The sequence below is a fragment of the Delphinapterus leucas genome, chromosome 1 (assembly GCF_059928025.1).
Source record: "Delphinapterus leucas isolate spDelLeu-1000000601 "Yukka" chromosome 1, BTC_Dleu_Yukka2, whole genome shotgun sequence".
Taxonomy (NCBI): domain Eukaryota; kingdom Metazoa; phylum Chordata; class Mammalia; order Artiodactyla; family Monodontidae; genus Delphinapterus; species Delphinapterus leucas.
The window spans coordinates 27,515,401-27,533,497 of record NC_143129.1 but is presented as its reverse complement, the minus strand read 5'-3'; the positions used below and the strand labels follow the sequence as shown (position 1 = coordinate 27,533,497).

The 18,097-nt window shown below is 44.3% G+C and overlaps 1 protein-coding gene across 7 annotated transcripts in view; it reads left to right on the top strand.

Moving 5' to 3' along the window:
- Positions 1 to 18,097, top strand: part of TP53BP2 (tumor protein p53 binding protein 2) — a 196,895-nt gene that overhangs the window by 118,242 nt on the left and 60,556 nt on the right. For 3 of the 7 annotated variants that reach the window (XM_089917545.1, XM_089917497.1, XM_022579295.3), the window contains exon 1: positions 13,662 to 14,167. The exons of 1 other annotated variant lie outside the window; for it this stretch is intronic. In XM_089917545.1, the coding sequence (XP_089773671.1) occupies positions 14,141 to 14,167 (27 nt within the window). In that variant the 5' untranslated portion in view covers positions 13,662 to 14,140. Of the gene's footprint in view, positions 1 to 12,541; positions 13,355 to 13,661; positions 14,168 to 18,097 lie in introns of those variants that run through there. 3 more of the 7 variants (XM_089917373.1, XM_089917591.1, XM_089917650.1) reach the window with 2 other exon arrangements.

The following is an 18,097-nucleotide window of genomic DNA, read 5'->3' as shown; positions in this document are numbered from 1 at the left end:
ACCCAATGAAGCCAAAAGTAAATAAATAAATAAAATTTAAAAAAAAACAAACAACTAACATATATAGAGAATAATATAGTGAATTCCCATGTACCCATCACTTACCTTTTACAGTTATCTACTTCAGGCAAATCTCATTTCAATTATACCCTCATCTACTCCTGCCATCCTTTATTATTTTAAGCAAAAGCCAGATATCATATCATTCTATCCATAGCTATTTCAATATGTATAACTAGAAGATAAGGACTTAAAAGAATAAAATAAAAATAGCCACAATAGTATCATTATCACTCTTAAATCTGTAATAATCTCATGATATCATCAATTATCCAATAACTTATTCTTAAATGATAGTTTGGTTGAGCATATAACCTTTTTTTTTTCTGAAAACAATACACATAAAAAGACCTTTCTGGTTTTTAATTTTTATTTTTTTAAATTATTATTATTATTTTTGTGGTACGCAGGCCTCTCACTGTTGTGGCTTTTCCCGTTGCAGATCACAGTCTCCGGACGCGCAGGCTCAGCGGCCATGGCTCACGGGCCCAGCCGCTCCACGGCATGTGGGATCTTCCCGGACCGGGGCATGAACCCGTGTCCCCTGCATTGGCAGACGGACTCTCAACCACTGCGCCACCAGGGAAGCCCCTGGTTTTTTATTTTTAAAACGTCACACACTTGGAAGAGGAGTATATAGTTTCACCTCTAAGTTGCATGTGTGACAAATTTTGTGCACATGATAATTAGGAAAATGGCTTGGGACTTCCCTGGTGGTGCAGTGGTTAAGAATCCCCCTGCCAATGCAGGGGACACGGGCTCGAGCCCTGGTCCTGGAAGATCCCACATGCCGCGAAGCAACTAAGCCTGTGCGCCACAACTACTGAAGCCCATGCGCCACAAGTACTGAAGCCTGAGCGCCTAGAGCCCGTGCTCCACAACAAGAGAAAACACCACAAGGAGAAACCCATGCATCGCAACGAAGAATAGCCCCCGCTCGCCGCAGCTAGAGAAAGCCCGCACGCAGCAACGAAGACCCAATGCAGCCAAAAATAAATTAAAAAAAAAAAAGACGGCTCACTTAGAAAGCTGAGGAACCTTGTTCACTTTGGCGTATGGTAAAAACTTTATCTAGACTTGCAAAACAATAATGTTAAAATTTATTTATTTATTTTAAAAATTATTATTATTATTTTAGTTTAGGTATTTTTGGCTGTGTTGGGTCTTCGTTGCTGTGCACAGGCTTTCTCTTTGTTCAACTATCTGGGGTTCATAGGCCCAGCTTACCACTCAGCTTAGTGTTTAGATTTGACACATCTCCCCAGCATCCTGTTTTCAGGCTGTCTTCTCCAACCATCCCCCTGCCCCCCCCGCCCCTCCCTGCTACACACACACACACACACACACACACACACACACACACAGAGACATCCCCAGGGATGATGGTGTCAACTCACCTGCTGCTTCTCAATGTAAGTGTGAGGCCCCAGCTTTATCCCAACTTTGCCTCCTGGGAGCCGCCTGGCTGTCATCTGGCTCAGCAAGTTCTATCAGTTAACCCCAAGTCCAGGAAGATACTCCTTGTTGGACGCATGTGTGTCCTCATCAGGACTCTTCACAAGACGTATTTGGGCCCTGCCTCAGGACATTGGGGTTTATAAACCTCTTCATGGTCAGCTGGAAATTTTGGTGACCTTGAATTTGGGGAGGGAATCTGCTAGTTAGTGGACACCTATACATTTATGTCCATAGAAAGAACTAGATAAGCTGACCAAAGGAAACCTTTTTCCGTCCTCATATAGTTGTAAAAGACGATGAAACCCTTCTTGAGGGTTGAAAGCATCAACCTCATCCTAACGGAACACTTCAATTTTTGCAGCTTTGAGCTACTAACAAAAGTGACAGACTTCAGACCCTACTGGGGAGCCCACAGAGTTGTAGCTGCTGCTGTTAACTGCTGACATAGTTGCTGCTCAGATGTACCTCCAAGGTTTCTTCTAACCATAAAGTTAGAAGTATGTGCTTTCACTTCTACTTCTGGCCAAGATGTAGTAATTGGTACTAGACTAACCTTCCTGCCGTAAACAAGAATAAAACTAGACAAAATATATGTGGCAACTGTCTTCAGGCATTTAACAACAGACAGTATGAGATCGTGATCCTTGAGGACAAGGAAGCTCAAGGGGTAAGTGCCATTTGCCCTTTGACTTTGGGCAAATTGTACCTGGGGACAGTTTCTTTGGCATCATGATATAGAACCCAGACAGAACATGGAAGTCCCTCTGAGCTGAGGAAGCAGAGATCAGAGTTAGGGGCTGCTGACATAGCTTGAATCCATGGGCCGGGGGACAAGATACTGGAGAAGAGGGAGCAGTGTGGGGATCTTGATACTATGGGACGTGTAAATCAATGGGATGGAGTGGAGAGCCCAGAAATATACCCACACATATATGATTAGTTGATTTTTGACAAAAAGGCCAAAATAATTGAATGAGGAAAAGACAGTCTATTTCATTGGAATAGACTATATATCCATATTGAAAAAAGAGCTTTGACCTTATTTCATAACATACACAAAAAGTAACTCAAAATAGGTCATGGACCTAAGTGTAAAAGATAAAATTATAAATTTTCTAGAAGAAAACATGGGAGAAAAATCTTCGAAACCTTGTGTTAAGCAAGATTTCTTAGGACACAGAAAGCACAAAACATAAAAGAAAAACATGATAAACTGAACTTCATCAAAATTAGAATTTCTCCTCTTTGAAAGACACCATTAAGAAAATGAGATGACAAGCCACATAATGGGAGAAAATAGTCTCAATGCACATGTCTGTCAAAGGACATTTCCCCAGAATATACAAGAAATTCTTACAACTCAATAATCATAAGACGGACAACCCAGTTAAAGGTGGGCTAAAGACTTGGACAGATACTTCACAAAAGAAAATATACAAATGGCCAATAGCATGAGAAGATGCTTACCATAAGTCATTGGACAATACCAAGTGTTCTCAAATACGTGGCTCAACTGGAACTCTTATGTGGCGCTGGCAGGAGTGTAAAATGGTCTAACCACTTTGGAAAAGAGTTTGGCAATTTTTTATAAAGGTAAACATACAGTAACCAAATGACCCAGCAATTCTATTGCTAGATATTTATTTGCCAAAGGTAAATGAAAATACATGATCAGAAAAAGACTTCTGAATGTTCACAGCAGGTTTATTCATAATAGCCAGATCAGGAAACAGCCCAAATATTCATCAACAGGTGAAGGGATTGCTGGAGTAGGACATTCTGTGTACCTGGATACAGAGGAGAGGCCCAGCCCTTTAAGACTGAGATTTCTTTGGGACAGGGCTGTGCAGTTAAATCCAGGCTAACTTGCCTTAAAATGGGCTCATTTGACCCAGCGAGGTATTAGAAAAACTCGTTGCTCTTGGATTCACATGTGGTGTTTCATTTCGATAAGGTTTTCTGCCCTCTTTTTCTATGACAGTTTGCCTGGCAACTTGAGCCTGCCCTGCCCACAATTTGGCCCTCTGCCACTTACCTTACGATGACTATCTCAATAACAACACCTGTCTGAACCTACCGCCCCCTCCCATACGTGCACTGGTTTAATCACACCTGACCAGCCAAGCCAGCATGGTTTCCTGCAGAACCTCTCGCCACGATGGCTCCTGCCTGCCAAGGGTTCTTCTGTTGGAGCCTCCAGAAGTAGGGGCCCTCCAGACTGAGTAGTTCTCTGCTGGCACCCGTGAGAAGCTGGAAGAATTTTGGACATTAAGCTTATCTGAGCTCCTAATCTGAAGCATTAGAGCTACCTCCCATCACCCCCAAGGGATTTCAGTCCAAGATAAGAACTGCAGATGTGTAATGGGCTGAAGTTAAGCTCAGGGTTAGATGAAACTGGGTTTGATACAGCTTGTGCAATACAATGCTTTGTCTTCTTAGCTCCTCTCTTAGGGAAGCCTTTCTGTTTGCAAGACTTCTATTTTGACTTTTGATTCCATATGTTCCTTTTGCTTTGGATTTTGGATTTTCTTTGGATTTTTTTCAAGTTAACTTAAAAACACAGTCAGTGATGACAATATGTAGAACATTCGATTTGTCCCTTTAGGTGATGTTTAGTTGTAGAGTGCGGGCTTTGGCTGTAGGCAGAGCTAGATTTGACTGTCGTCTGTGTTATTTATTGGCTGTCTGACTTGGAGTGAGACCCACTGCTCTAGTCACTCTGGCTTTCCTTTTGCTTGTTGAACATGCCAGGCTCACGTCTCCCTCAGGGTTTTTGCATGTGCTCTTTCCTCTACCTGGGACCATCTTCATCCAGATCTTCTGAGGATAGTTTCTTCCTGTCATCCAGATCTCAGTTCAAATATCATCTCTTCAGACAGAACTTTCCTGACCACCATTTCTAAAGTACCTACCCCACTCCAGTTACTGTTACATCGTCTTATTTTAACTTCTTCATAGCACTTGTCCTATTTACTTGTTTATCGTCTGCATCCTCTATTAGAAAAAAAGCTTCTAGACAGCAGAGCAGGACCTTATCCGTCTTCTTCACTGCTATATCCCTAGAACTTAGAATTGTACCTGCACATACATAATACACTCTTAGTAAATACTTATTGAATGAATTAATGAGTTAGCATCTCTAAGCCTTAGTTTCTCCATCTGTAAAATGGAGATTTCAGTATCTCCTTATACAGTTAGTGCAGATCATACAAGAAAAGGTTTGTAAAGGGCTTAGCATGGTGTGGGCATGGTGCTATAAATGGTGGGCCTAGTTATTATTATTTCCACCTGCATTTCCTCCTTCCGCAGTTTCTAAGCTTGTCAAGGGCCCAGATCAAGTCTTACTTGTATATTTCATATTGCTATGCACATAGTAGACACTCAATAAAACTATTTATTTATTGGCCACGGCGTGCAGCATGTGGGATCTCAGTTCCCTGACCAGGGATCAAACCCGTGTCCCCTGCATTAGGAGTGCAGTCTTTTATTTATTTATTTATTTATTTATTTATTTATTTATTTATTTATGGCTGCCTTGGGTCTTCGTTGCTGCACACAGGCTTTCTTTAGTTGCGTCAAGCAGGGGCTACTCTTCGTTGCAGTGTGTGGGCTTCTCATTGTGGTGGCTTCTCTTGTGGAGCACAGACTCTAGGCGCACGGGTTTCAGTAGTTGTGGCACGCAGGCTCAGTAGTTGTGGCTCACAGGCTCTGGAGCACAGGCTCAGCAGCCGTGGCGCACGGGCCTAGTTGCTCTGCGGCATGTGGGATCTTCCCGGACCAGGGATTGAACCCGTGTCCCCTGCACTGGCAGGAGGATTCCTAACCATTGTGCCACCAGGGAAGTTCCTTCACAGGCACTCTTGAAAAATATTTGAATAAAGCCCTGGTTTAAAAATGGTTTCAAATGGTTTTGAACTGACTAGAACTCAGTGCATTCTGATCTAACATGGTGTATTTTAACAGAGACCAGGAGGAAATACATGTATATTCCTCACAGTGAAATAAAAACCCCTTTGCATTGGGGAGAACAAAGCCACAGCAGGCTCTGTTGATGGCCAATGGCCTTTGTGACACCTCGGCACTTGAAAGTGTCCATTTTCAGTATTTCAGGCTAGACTTCTCTTGCTTGCTAACAGTGAAGCCTCAGTTTAACTTTCTGAAGTAACATCAGGTAGACTGTCTTACTTTTCAAATGCTGTGTAGTAATTATCAATATAGTCCTTTATGGATGATGACATCATAGATCAATCAGCAGAAGGGCAAGCACATTAGGTCTGTTTTCCAGCAATGGGTTTTTGTTTCATACATCCTTTCACCCTCATTCAATCAGAGCCTCTTATAGGCATTTATGAGATGGCTTTTTGGGGTGATGAGTATAACGTATGGCCATAGGATTGGGAAAATGTGCAAAATGCTGGCTGTTGTGGACTGAATTGTGTCCACCCCCAAATTTATGTTGAAGCACTACCCCCCCAAGTGTGATGGTATTTGAGGGTGGGGCTTTTGAAAGATAATAAAGTTTAGATGAGGTCTTGCAGGCCCTCATGATGGGATTCTCGCCCTTATAGGAAGAGACACCAGAGAGCTTTCTTCCTCGTTCTCTCTCTGCCGTGTGGGGATACATGCAAAGACAGTAGCCTGTAAGCCAGGAAGAGAGCCCTCTCTGTGGCACCAAACTGGCTGGTACCTTGGTCTTGGACTTCCCAGCCTCCAGAACCGTGAAAAACATAAATTCCTGTAGTTTAAGCCGCCTAGTCTACGATATTTTGTTATGGCAGCCTGAGCTGACTAATGCACTGGCTTTAATCACATGCGTTACAGGCAAATGAACAACTCATTATTCGCTCTTTTGTTCATTCAGTTATTCATTCTACTACTATGTACCGGGCCCCATTTTAGGTACCAAAGGATCAGTGGTAAACAAGGATGAGCTGAAGTCGATACCCTACAGTTTAAAGTCTTGTGGGAGAGACAGGCATGAATTGAATAACACTAGCAACACAATTTGTCTAAATATTCAGTGGTGGCGCGTGGCATAAAGGTGAGGTCCTCGGAGCCATGCTGCCGTATGTCCTGGAAGAAGCATGGAGGGTGAAAGGGACTGAAAAAGGATGGTGCGGCTGAGTCTCAGGGAGGGAGGGGACTATACCTGGTAAAGATAGAGAATGGGCAGGGACAGACATTCAGGGCTTGGAGGCAATGTTAAGGAGAGACTTTAAGTAGGGTTGTCTATAATCAGGCAAATGAGAGATGATAGTGGCTTCAGCAGAGTAGCGGCGGTGATGGAAAATGGGGATTTTGAAGAAATGTTTAAGAAACAGAATGAACACAGCTTGATGATTGAATAGATGTTGGAGATGAGGAAGAAATAAAGTCAAGCATGATTCCTGGGTTCTTGGCTTGAGAAAATGGATGAACACTTGTGCCATTCACAGAGACAGGACATACTGGGGAGAAAGATTACATGTTTGGTTTTAGACAAGTTGAGTTTGCAATACCTTGAGACAGCCAAGAGGAAATGACTAACAGGCAGCTGGATATGACTGGGTATGGATATGCAGCACTGTTCAGTAGAACTTTCTGTGATGATGTAAGTATTCCGTATCTACACTGTCTACCACTACCGTCCACTTACATTTAAATGAATTAAAATGAAAGTTGTAGTTTCTCAGTTGCACTAGCCACATTTCAAATGCTCAATAGCTATATATGGTACGTGACTTTCTCATTGGAGAGCTCAGTTCTAGAGCCCAGAGAAGCAGTCTGGTTTGGAAACATAAAAATTCATACGATGTGTAGATGAGGTTTAAGACTGGGGATGAGACTGTCGAGGAAGAAGGTAGTCAGTGAAAAAAGGAAATAGTTAGGATTGAGCCTTGAGGACCTTCAACATGTCAAGGCTAGTGAGGAGGAATGAGCTTCAAAAGACACAGAGAAGAAGCAGTGAGAGAGGTAGGAGGAAAACCATGAGAGCATTGTCCTAAAAGCCAAGGGAAACGGGTGTTTTGAGAGGGAGAGAATGAGTCACAGCTAAGTGCTGGTGAAAGGTCAAGAAAGATGAAAATGTTTATTGCACCAATGAAGTAGAGGTCACCAGTGATTTCATCAAGAGCTATTTCAGAGGGGGATGGGGCTGGAAGGCAGACTGGATGAGGGAGGGGAAGGTGAGGTATGGAGAGAGAATTGACAACAGAAGCTGAGGAACCAGGAGCCCCTGGTTCCACGGCTTGCAATAAGCAGGGACTTATTTAAACTAAATCAACATACAGTCAGTAGCCAGAAAGATGTCTTCAAAGCACTGAGTTTATTCTGCAAAGTTACCAATTTCGAATCCTTTTTTTTAGGGAGGGGACGCGGGCCTCTCACTGTTGTGGCCTCTCCCGTTGCGGAGCACAGGCTCCGGACGCGCAGGCTCAGTGGCCATGGCTCACTGGCCCAGCCGCTCCGCAGCATGTGGGATCTTCCCGGACCGGGGCACGAACGTGCGTCCCCTGCATCGCCAGGCGGACTCTCAACCACTGCGCCACCAGGGAAGCCCTCGAATCATTTTTTCATGAATATGGGGAGGTAATTACTGTTCCTCCTTCCTGCCCTAACTGTCTCAGAGAGTAGGTATGAGCTAGACCAAGCAAAGGCTTGGAGGCCATGTATAGAGTATTCTTTACCCTAACAACAATAGAAGGCAATGGAAGGGTTTTCTTTTTTCTTGAAAAAAATTTTTTTATTATCCAGAATTTAGAGTAAACACAAGAAGACAGAAAAGTATGATTAACTTCTATGTACGTTTATCATCTGGCCCCAATGTCCTTCAGACCTCAGTTCTACCCCATCCATATGCCCATCCACTTTGATTAAAGACCTTCAAGCATGGGAGTGACATGATTACGCTTTTGCTAAAATGATCATTCTTGTTGCTCTTAGAGCAGGAGTGGCAAACCTCCCCTTTAAAGGGCCAGGTAGTAAATATTTCAGGCTTTGCCGGACATACAGTCTCTACCACAACTACTCAATTCCCCTGTTGTAGTGTAAAAGCAGCCACAGACAACATGTAAACAAATATGTGTGGCTGTATTCCAATAAAACTTTCCTTAAGGACACAGAAATTTGAATTTCATATAATTTTCTTGTGTCACAACGTATTCTTTTTTTGATTCCTCCCCTCTCCCTCGAGCATTAAAAAATGTAAAAACCGTATTCGCTCATAGGCAATACAAAAACTGGTGGAGGGCAGATCTGGCCTGTTGTTTGCCAACTCCTAGGGAGGAGAATGGATTGGAGGAAACAGGGCAGGAAGACCTGCCTGAGGCTATTGCAGGAATCAGGAACAAAACCTCCCTAGGTTTTGTTCCTAGCAAAGAGAAAAGAGAGCATGGTAAACACTGATTAAGTACCATCAATTCTACATTTATTGAGTACCTACCACGCCCAGGCACAATGTTAGGGCTGAAGAGACACACATAAATGAACAAACAAATAGCTTTTGCCACTGAGTCTAGTTGTGAAGACAAATGTGCTTTTTTCTATATCATATGGTAAGTACCATAATAAATAAATTGTTTATATATATATATAAATGGCTATGGAATACAGATGAGATATTGATTAATTCTGTTTGAGAAACATGAAACGTGACTTCCAAGAATGACATTTAGGTAGGCACCTAAAAGATGAGCAGAAGTAGGGTGAGGGGGAAGATATTCAAGGCAAAGAGAAAAGTGTGGATGGAGGCAAGGAGGCTTGAAACTCAAAATTCTGCCCCATCTCTGTCTTTTGGTTACTGCTAATTTGAAGGGAGTGTAGGAGAGAACCAAATAAACTTGTAGGCGAAGAAACCTGAAAAATGGAGTATCTGAGATTTCAAGAGGGAGAATAATTGGTGGAACACATGGTCCCACGCAATCGATCTTCCACCTCCCTGACCACCCTTCTTGTTCACTCAGCGCCAGGCACACTGGTCCTTTTTGCTGGTTTTTCTTTTTTTTTTTTTGGCTGCACCCTGTGGCTCGCAGGCTCTAAGTTCCCCTACCAGGGATTGAACCCAGGCCCTCACAGTGAAAGCGCAGAGTCCTAACCACTGGACCGCCAGGGAATTCCCTGCTGTTTCTTTAAGATGCCTGGCACACTCCTGCCTCAGGCTCTTTGCCCTTGCTATTCCCACTGCCTAGAGCCCCATTCCCTCCCTCACTCCATCCCTGAGAGGACTTCTCTGACCACCCTATCCAAAACAGACACTACTCTTTGGTTTACCTAGTTGCTTCCCCCGCCCCACAAAGCATCTATTATAATCTCATTCATTTATTGTCTAACTCCCTGACTAGAATCCAAGCTTCATGAAGGCAGAGTCTTTGTTTTGCAGGCTGTTGTATCTCTAGAGTTTAGAACGGTGCCTGGCAAAATTCAGGCACCCAGAGTGAAATGAAGAAGAGGAAGGAAGTGGAGAAGGTTGCATGATGGGTTGGAAGTGGAGGAAAGGATATTGCAGGTGTGTAATGTAAGCTCCAATAGCCTCTATTTCATTGGGTAAGGAAACTGGGAGTTCATCTTCTGAGCCGGGGAGGGATGCAAGGTTTGGAACACCTGAGGGAAATGGGAAAGAAAGTAACATGGGGAGGAAGTTGGGAACTCAAACATTTGAACTCCAGCCAAACAAGTGATTGATTGTACTGTGCCTGGGGGTAAGGTGAGATCCAAAGAGAAGACAGCTTCTCTGCACCCAGCTGGTGGTGATTTGATTTATCTTTCTCGGAGTTGAATATAGAATTATAGAGTCGGGAGAAACGAGGACAGGCTCTCGGCAGAATAAGCAGGTGAGAGTGGGCATGAAGAAATAGGTGGAACTTTGGAAGGCAGAAAACAACCCATCTGAGAGCTATATGTGATGGCACAGAATCTGAAGGAATGAAACCGAAGCATAGACAGGGTTTCATTGGTTTCATTCTCAACGCTAAAAAAGAAAATAAACGAAAGAAAGAAAAGAAAACAAAACCAAACCCTCAACAGAAATATGCCAGCAGGGAATTCTCAATTGGCTGGAAGTGAGTTTTGGGACCGATTGCCAGCCGCTGTCCCCTTTTCTTCCTCTCCTCAGGAGAAACAGGCAGTAAAACAAACCGTGAGAACAGGCGGGAAAGAAATAGACCTGGGTCATCTTATTCCAATAATCCTCTCCTTTCTTCTACTGCTGTTATTATTTTATTAATAAGCCAGGGCTGCCGATGCTCCCTCTAAATATAATTTACTATTGTGTGTGACCAGTTTTTGGATGGCAAAGAGAGATGTTTTCTCCTTGTTGAGGATGGGACGTTTAGTGACCGATATTCAGAATCCCTTTCCTGGATGACCTGGATCATGGTATCTTATAGTTGTTTCTGAGATTTCTTCATATGCCAGAAAATAATGAAAGCCAGCGGAATATGAAGTAGGTTTTTGGGTTACATAGTCCCTGCCGGTTGCCAAAAGGGAGTCTTGCTTTCCACAAATGTGCTAAATTCCAGGATTAGGGTTTCTCTTATTTTTATTAAGATTCTCAAATTTAACATGATCGCCTCTTCCCTGCAACTTGCCACTCAGGGTCTTTCTCCGTCTCAGTTGGTAGCAGCTTGCATTCTTCAGGACAAAAACCTTGAACTCACCCTTGACTTTTTTACTCTCCTATTCCATATCTATCCTATCAGGAAATTCTATGGGTTCGGCCTTCAGAATACATCCCACGTCTGACCACTTTTCACCACATCCACTGTTACTGCCCAAGCCACTTTCATCTTTTGCTTGGATTATTGCAAGGTCTTCCTACAGGTTCTCTGCTAACTTTGTCTGTTTTCCACGGCAGCTAGAATGATTCCATTAAAATATGTCAGATCATGGTACTCATCTGTTCAAAATCTTTCCATGACTCCCCATTTCACTCAGAGTAAAAGCCAAATTCCTTACAATGGCCCCCAAGGCTGTACATTATCCGGCTCTTTATATCACTCTACCTCATCTGCTGCTTCTCTCCACCTTATCTAGTCTTCTCCAGCCATCCTGGCCTCCTTGACGGTCCTGGAATGTGACAAGTAGGCTCCCACCTTAAGGCCTTAGCACTGGCTGTTCCCTCTGCCTGGAAGCCTTCATGGAGGCTGTAGTTCAGAGATCCCCAACTGCCTGGCCGTGGACTGGTACCAGTCCACGGCCTGTTAGGAACCCGGGCCGCACAGCAGGAGGTGAGCTGCGGGTAAGCTAGCAAAGCTTCATCTGCTGCTCCCCATAACTCACATTCATCACTCGCCTGAACTATCCCCCCACCCCTCCCCCTCCAAAAAGTTGTGTTCCGGGAAACTGGTCCCTGGTGCCAGAAAGGTTGGGGACCGCTGCTGTAGTCCACTCCTTCAAGTCTGTGCTCACAAGATCGTCTTTTCAGTGAGGTCTACCTTGACCACTTGATTTATTTATTCATTTATTTTTAAAGTTTTTTTTTGATGTGGACCATTTCTTAAAACTTTATTGAATTTGTTCCAATATTGCTTCCGTTCTATGTTTTGGTTTTTTGGCCATGAGGCATGTGGGATCTTAGCTCCCAGACCAGGGATCGAACCCACACCCCCTGCACTGGAAGGGGAAGTCTCAACCACTGGACCACCAGGGAAGTCCCTTGACCACTTGATTTAAAATTGCACCTGCATGCCTCATCCCCTTAGCCCCTTTAATTTTTTCCTTATAACTATATTTGGTAATGTAAGTATTAATTATTAATATACTCAGCTACGGATTTTGTTGTCCACCCAATTTTTGTTTTCTTTATTAATGTATCCCAGCACTTAGAAGAATTCCCAGCATGTAGTAGGTATTGGATAAATATTTACTGAATAAAGGGATGAATTCCCTTTACTTGACTTAGGACAATCCTCTTAGAAAAGCTAGACTTTAAACTGGATTTTTGGAGACATTTTAATACTAATCAAATTAGTCATAGTTTAATATTTCCAGATATGTACCTGGAAGAGTAGGATAGGACTTTGATGGAGATTCTGGTAAGGGATATACTGGACAACGAAAGAACTGTCCATCCTTGAGGCTAGGTAAATCCAGGTGCTTCACTCCACTTAAGCTCGCTCACAGGGACAATTCTGCCAGAACTAAGGCTTCCTGCAGTTAGGGTTCCCGGAATCTGTCTCCCTGGAAGGTGGAAGAGGGTACCTGAACCAGCTCTGCTACTCTTTCGAAATGAGCCTCTGCAATTCTCCTAGCCCTTCGTTTAGCTCCCTGCAAAGGGAGCAGTGTGTGGTCACATCCGAGACTGTCCTGAGGGTGTAACAAGCAACCTTCAGAGAGGAAATCCAGGACATTCTTGAGCAACAGAAAAGCAGCGCCTCAGAAAGCTGCTTTACGCATTTCAAACTTTTTTGGTTTTATTTACTTATTTTTATTGTGGTAAAACAGGTAAAATTGACCATTTTCGTCATTTTTTTTTTTTTTTTTTTTTTGCGGTACGCAGGCCTCTCACTGTTGTGGCCTCTCCCGTTGCGGAGCACAGGCCCAGCGGCCACGGCTCACGGACCCAGCCGCTCCGCGGCATGTGGGATCTTCCCGGACCGGGACACGAACCTGCGTCCCCTGCATCGGCAGGCGGACTCTCAACCACTGCGCCACCAGGGAAGCCCCATTTTCGTCATTTTTAAATGTTTGGTTTTTTTGTGTTTGTTTTTAGTTATAGAAAGTCACACGTGAGTTCTAAATCAGAATTTGGACGATGGCAAATGAGACGAAAGGCGACAGCCCGAGGACTCCTTCACCAGGAACTCTCGGAATGCGCTGCGGGCTGAGACGGCCCCGCCGATCTCCATCTTGCTGGGACGGGGTTAGTGGCCGGGCCTCCAGGGACATCGGCCCTTCCAGCCGTGCGGCCGGGTCCTCCCAGGAGGTCCGGTCGCCTGGCTTCGGCCGAGCGGGGAGGGCTCGTCCAGGTGCCGAGTCTCGGCCCAAGGTTCAGCCTCCTGGCCCAGTTCGAAACTGCGGGAGGTGACGGCCGCAGCCCCCGGGCTCCTCCCGCGTCTTTCATTATTCCGTCTTTCAGAGGCGGCCTTACAGTCCCCGGCCCCGCCTGCAGGCGCGCGCTCCGGTCGCTCCGCCGCGCGCCCCCGGCGACGCGTCGTCCGAAGGCAAATAAAGAAAAGGTGACCCGGCGCCCGCCAACCCGGGCGCGAGCCAGCCGCCTCGCCTCCCTCCTGCCGCGGGCCCGCGCAGGCGCGCGCGGCTAAGTCCCCGCGTCCTCCCCTCCCCCAGCCAGCCTCGCGCGCCGCGGGCGGGGCTCCCCGCGGGGGGCGGAGCCGGCGCGGGCTCGGCGGGGGCCAGGCCCCGGGATTAGTTGGTTTCGGAGCAAAGCGGGGGGAGTCCGGGCCGTCGCGAGCGCTGAGTAGACAAAGCCGCGTCCGGGGACCCGGTCGGAGGTGGGCCCGGGGCTCGGTGGCGCCCCAGGCCGCGGGGAGAACTCTGCGGACCCGCACGCCGCCCCACCACCCGCCGTCGCTTTGCAACAGGTCCGCTGCCTGCCGGGCGGCCTCCCTCTGCGCTCCCCACCCCCGCACCGCGCGACCCCCTGGGCGCCTCCACTCGGCTCCGAGCCGCGGTCTGGCCATCCGCTTCGATGCGGTTCGGGTCCAAAATGATGCCGGTAAGCGGGCTGGCGGGTGGGGGCCGGGGCCGGGGTCGGAAGTGTGCGGGGTCGCGGGCGGGGGTCTGGTGCGCGCCTTCGTGCAGGTCCCGAGAGGAGCCCGGGGGCCTGAGTCCGCGTCGCGGGTGGTCTTTGCGTTGCAAACCTCGGGAGAGCTGCTGCGGCTCCATCCTCGGGGCTCTTCACCCCAAGCTCCTGCGTGCCGGAGCGGGGAGACCCTCACCGCGGGGAGGGGTTCCAGCAACTGCTCCAGAGTCGGTGAGGCAGCCACTCGAACTTTTCTTTTTCTCTGGTTGGGTCCTGACTTTTTGCAGTTCTTGAAGGTCAAGAACAAGGGAACCGGGAATCTTGTTATTTGCTTTGTCTTTAAACAACTTTAAGTTGGAGTGAAATATACCTACTGAAAAGAGAACTCTTGCTTTATTTTTAGTTGAATTTCGATCTTGATAGCTGTGACGGCAGCCAAGCCACTCTGTCTCTGGAAACTGGTTTAATAAATGCAACCTCAAAGGTTTTGGTCGCAGTAAACGCATTTGCCTGGTTCCTGCTGTTTCCCACAACTTGTTTAGCGAGACCTCTGAGAAGATTAGGGAGTTGTTTATAGGCTCTGTAGGCTTTTGACGTGGCCACCAGGACACAGGTGAACAGCTGGTTTGAGACATTTGAAATGCCCCTTTCCTTCAACGGTCGCAGAACCTGGAGGCTTGCAATGGCTTATGCAGACTGCAGTAGTGTTGTTTCCTCGAGGAAGTTGTACTTAAACCTCTCCCGCTGAAGCGGGATCATCTTGCAGTCATCCGATGTTTTCTTATGGCTTCATTTCTTAAAGAAACAACTTTTCTTTTACTTTTATACAATCTGTGGAATGAGTGGCGACAAATTTTGTTTATATGCAGTCACAGATGCAGAATATAATATTCTGTCCCCAGGCCCCCTAGCTTGTTAAGGAGGGCGTCCCTAAACTTTCACGTACTGGACACACTTAATTTATTGGATTTGATAATTGAGTTTAGATGGTTTGGGATAGTTTGCCCTGCCAGGATTCAGGGAATTTGAAAGTGTTAATAGCATTATGCATCCTATTTTAGTTTAATACCTGGTTATGAAGTTAGGTTTGTGATGTGAATGCCCAATATTAAAATGCGGACATTGGATAAGGGTGAGGGATTTTGCTGTTAAAATTTTTTATTCCTTGGATTTACATTTCTTTGCCTTAAAATAACTTTTGCAAGTTGTCTGTGAATTCTTCTTAAAAATAGGAGCAAGACAACAAGTGTGCGTTGTTGCAATATGATTTCTTCCTTGAAGAAGGAAGGTATTCTTTGGGCTTTCTTAATGCTTATGAAAGTTTTGTTTCTCCCAACTGCATACCAGATCATCACAATCTATAAAAATTTATGTAGCTCTTTAGACTATATTTAATTTAGCAGCATGGTTCTTCTGATTGCCTTTCCTAATGTCAGTAGACTCTTAATGAGACTTGTGGTGTGATGGCAAGCGCAGTATTTGCTCAGCTCCTACCTTTGTGACTGTACCCTTTTTTCTTTTTTACTGATTTGTTCCTCAATTTCACCATCTGCAAAATGGGGATGATAGTAGCTCTTAGGGTGGTTGGGAGGATTAGAGTTACTGTTTATGAAGCAGTTGGTGCCTCATTGCCTCGCTTAGAATAGTTGCTAGATAAGAACTCCTGAATTTGCAATATTGGTTAAACTGGAGATTCTTATACTTGCGACATACAAAAATATGAAACAAATTTTCACTTAGTAACCTCATGTTATATGTGTCTTTATCCTGTAATGTTTGGGGTACTTGAAAATAAGACTGTTTTCTTAAATATATTCTTCTCTTTAGCTTTTAATATGGATTTTTATTCCACCAAATGAGGTTTTGAATTTATTACTTTGAAAAATTCTAATTTATCAGGAAGAGCATTATGCTTAATATGGAAAAATGGATAGTCTCAGAAAGTAGATAGTTGCCTTGATATACTTTCTTGTTGGGGTAAAATGTACGTAACATAAAAATGACCATTTTAACCGTTTTTAAGTGTATAGTTCTGTGGCATTAAGAGTACATTTTATGGATCTGCTTTTAAAGGCATGCTAAAAATAATTTGCTGTTGATATTTAGGCTGCGTTATATTAAAAATGTGCAAATAAATTGTGTTCATGTGTTTTCTCACCAAATGTTAGAGAATCAAGTGATTTTCTTCCATGTGGGACATGAAGTGGTACTTGGAGCCCAAACCAGAAGGGGATGATGCATTTTAGCAGGCTAACTAAAAATAAGTAGACAAGCGCTGAGAATCACAATAGAGGTAATGATAGGTTATTGCAGAAAAGGGGGTAATAATTACATTCATTTTCAGATACCTGCTGTAGTTAGTATGTCTGGTTCTGTGATATTTCCACAACTTGGTGAGGAGAAACTGATTCTTCTTTCATACTTGACACCTTATTTTTTCTTCATTAAAGAAAGGGTCATTTGCAGTTTGACAGCATGGCTTTTTAGTGAGCCACTCTCATATTGTATTTACTTATCAAATAAAGGGAAATCATCATTAAAAGCAAAATTTCTCAGCCATTTAAAATTATATCAGATATCTTTTTTCATTACTTTCATTTTGTGAAGTGTTGTATTCAAAGAAGAATATTTTTATGAAGGAGCTTAGCTAACTCTAAAAGCATTCACTGTTCTTTTTAGATATAGTTTTATAAAAATTTTTGTTTGTACTTGCTGCTGAAACGTAAATTAACAAAATCTACACACAAAACCACACACAGTATTCTGCAGTGCCACGTGGAAGGCCAGAGAACTTGAATTTGCCTGTCTCAGTGGTTGATGTCATATATTTGGCATTTATATCTAGCTGTGATGGAAATGAACTGTATCTGTGCTGTCCAATGTGGTAGCCACCAGACACCTGCAGCCACTGCACTTGAAATGGGACTAGTGGGACCAAGGAATTGAATTTTTTAAAAAAATATATTTAATTTTAATTACATCGAAATAATCACATGTGCCTGGTGGCCACTGAGTGTATTTACAGCGCAGTCAGTTTGACGAAGTGGCACAAAGGATAATTTTACATTTGAATCCCATATTGCAGCTTCACATTTACATTAATAGTTTAAATGAAATAGTGATGGCCTGTTTATCCCTAATGACTTGGAGAATGGTTTTTCTGATTATTTAATTTAGTGTTCTGCCTAAACAAATTTTATCATGTAGCCCTAATACGGATAATATTTTCGAGAAAATAATAGCTTATTTTAAAGAGCTCAATTGAACTAATCATGATTTATTTTTAGGTTTATGGCTTCTTATCTTTTGGTGCTTCAGAGGTATCGTAATTATTTCTAGTTATCCCACGATGCTGTGAAATAATATCTGATTATTTGAGCTTCTCGTCTGGGGAGCCTGGGACCAAAAAAATGGGATATTGTAGTAGCTCCTTTAGAAGTTTGATACCTGGTCAGTCGGATTTATATATTTCTAAAGGCAACTAGGTGCAGCTTCGTTAGATGTACAGCCCAAGAGCTTAACTTCTGCTGAAATACTTGTATTAGTTTCACGTAGAAGTGCTGGTTTTGCCCCTACTATTTTTTTATTTTTTATTTTTTTTGCGGTACGCGGGCCTCTCACTGTTGTGGCCTCTCCCGTTGCGGAGCACAGCCTCCGGACGCGCAGGCTCAGCGGCCATGGCTCACGGGCCCAGCCGCTTCGCGGCATGTGGGATCTTCCCGGACCAGGGCACGAACCCACGTCCCCTGCATCGGCAGGCGGATTCTCAACCACTGCGCCACCAGGGAAGCGAAGTGCTGGTTTTATTTGCACATATTTTCCCAAACTGAAATTGTGTTTTGAAATTACAAACCTTTCAAGTTATATAGCCTTGGAACATTGTATTATTATGATTATACCATG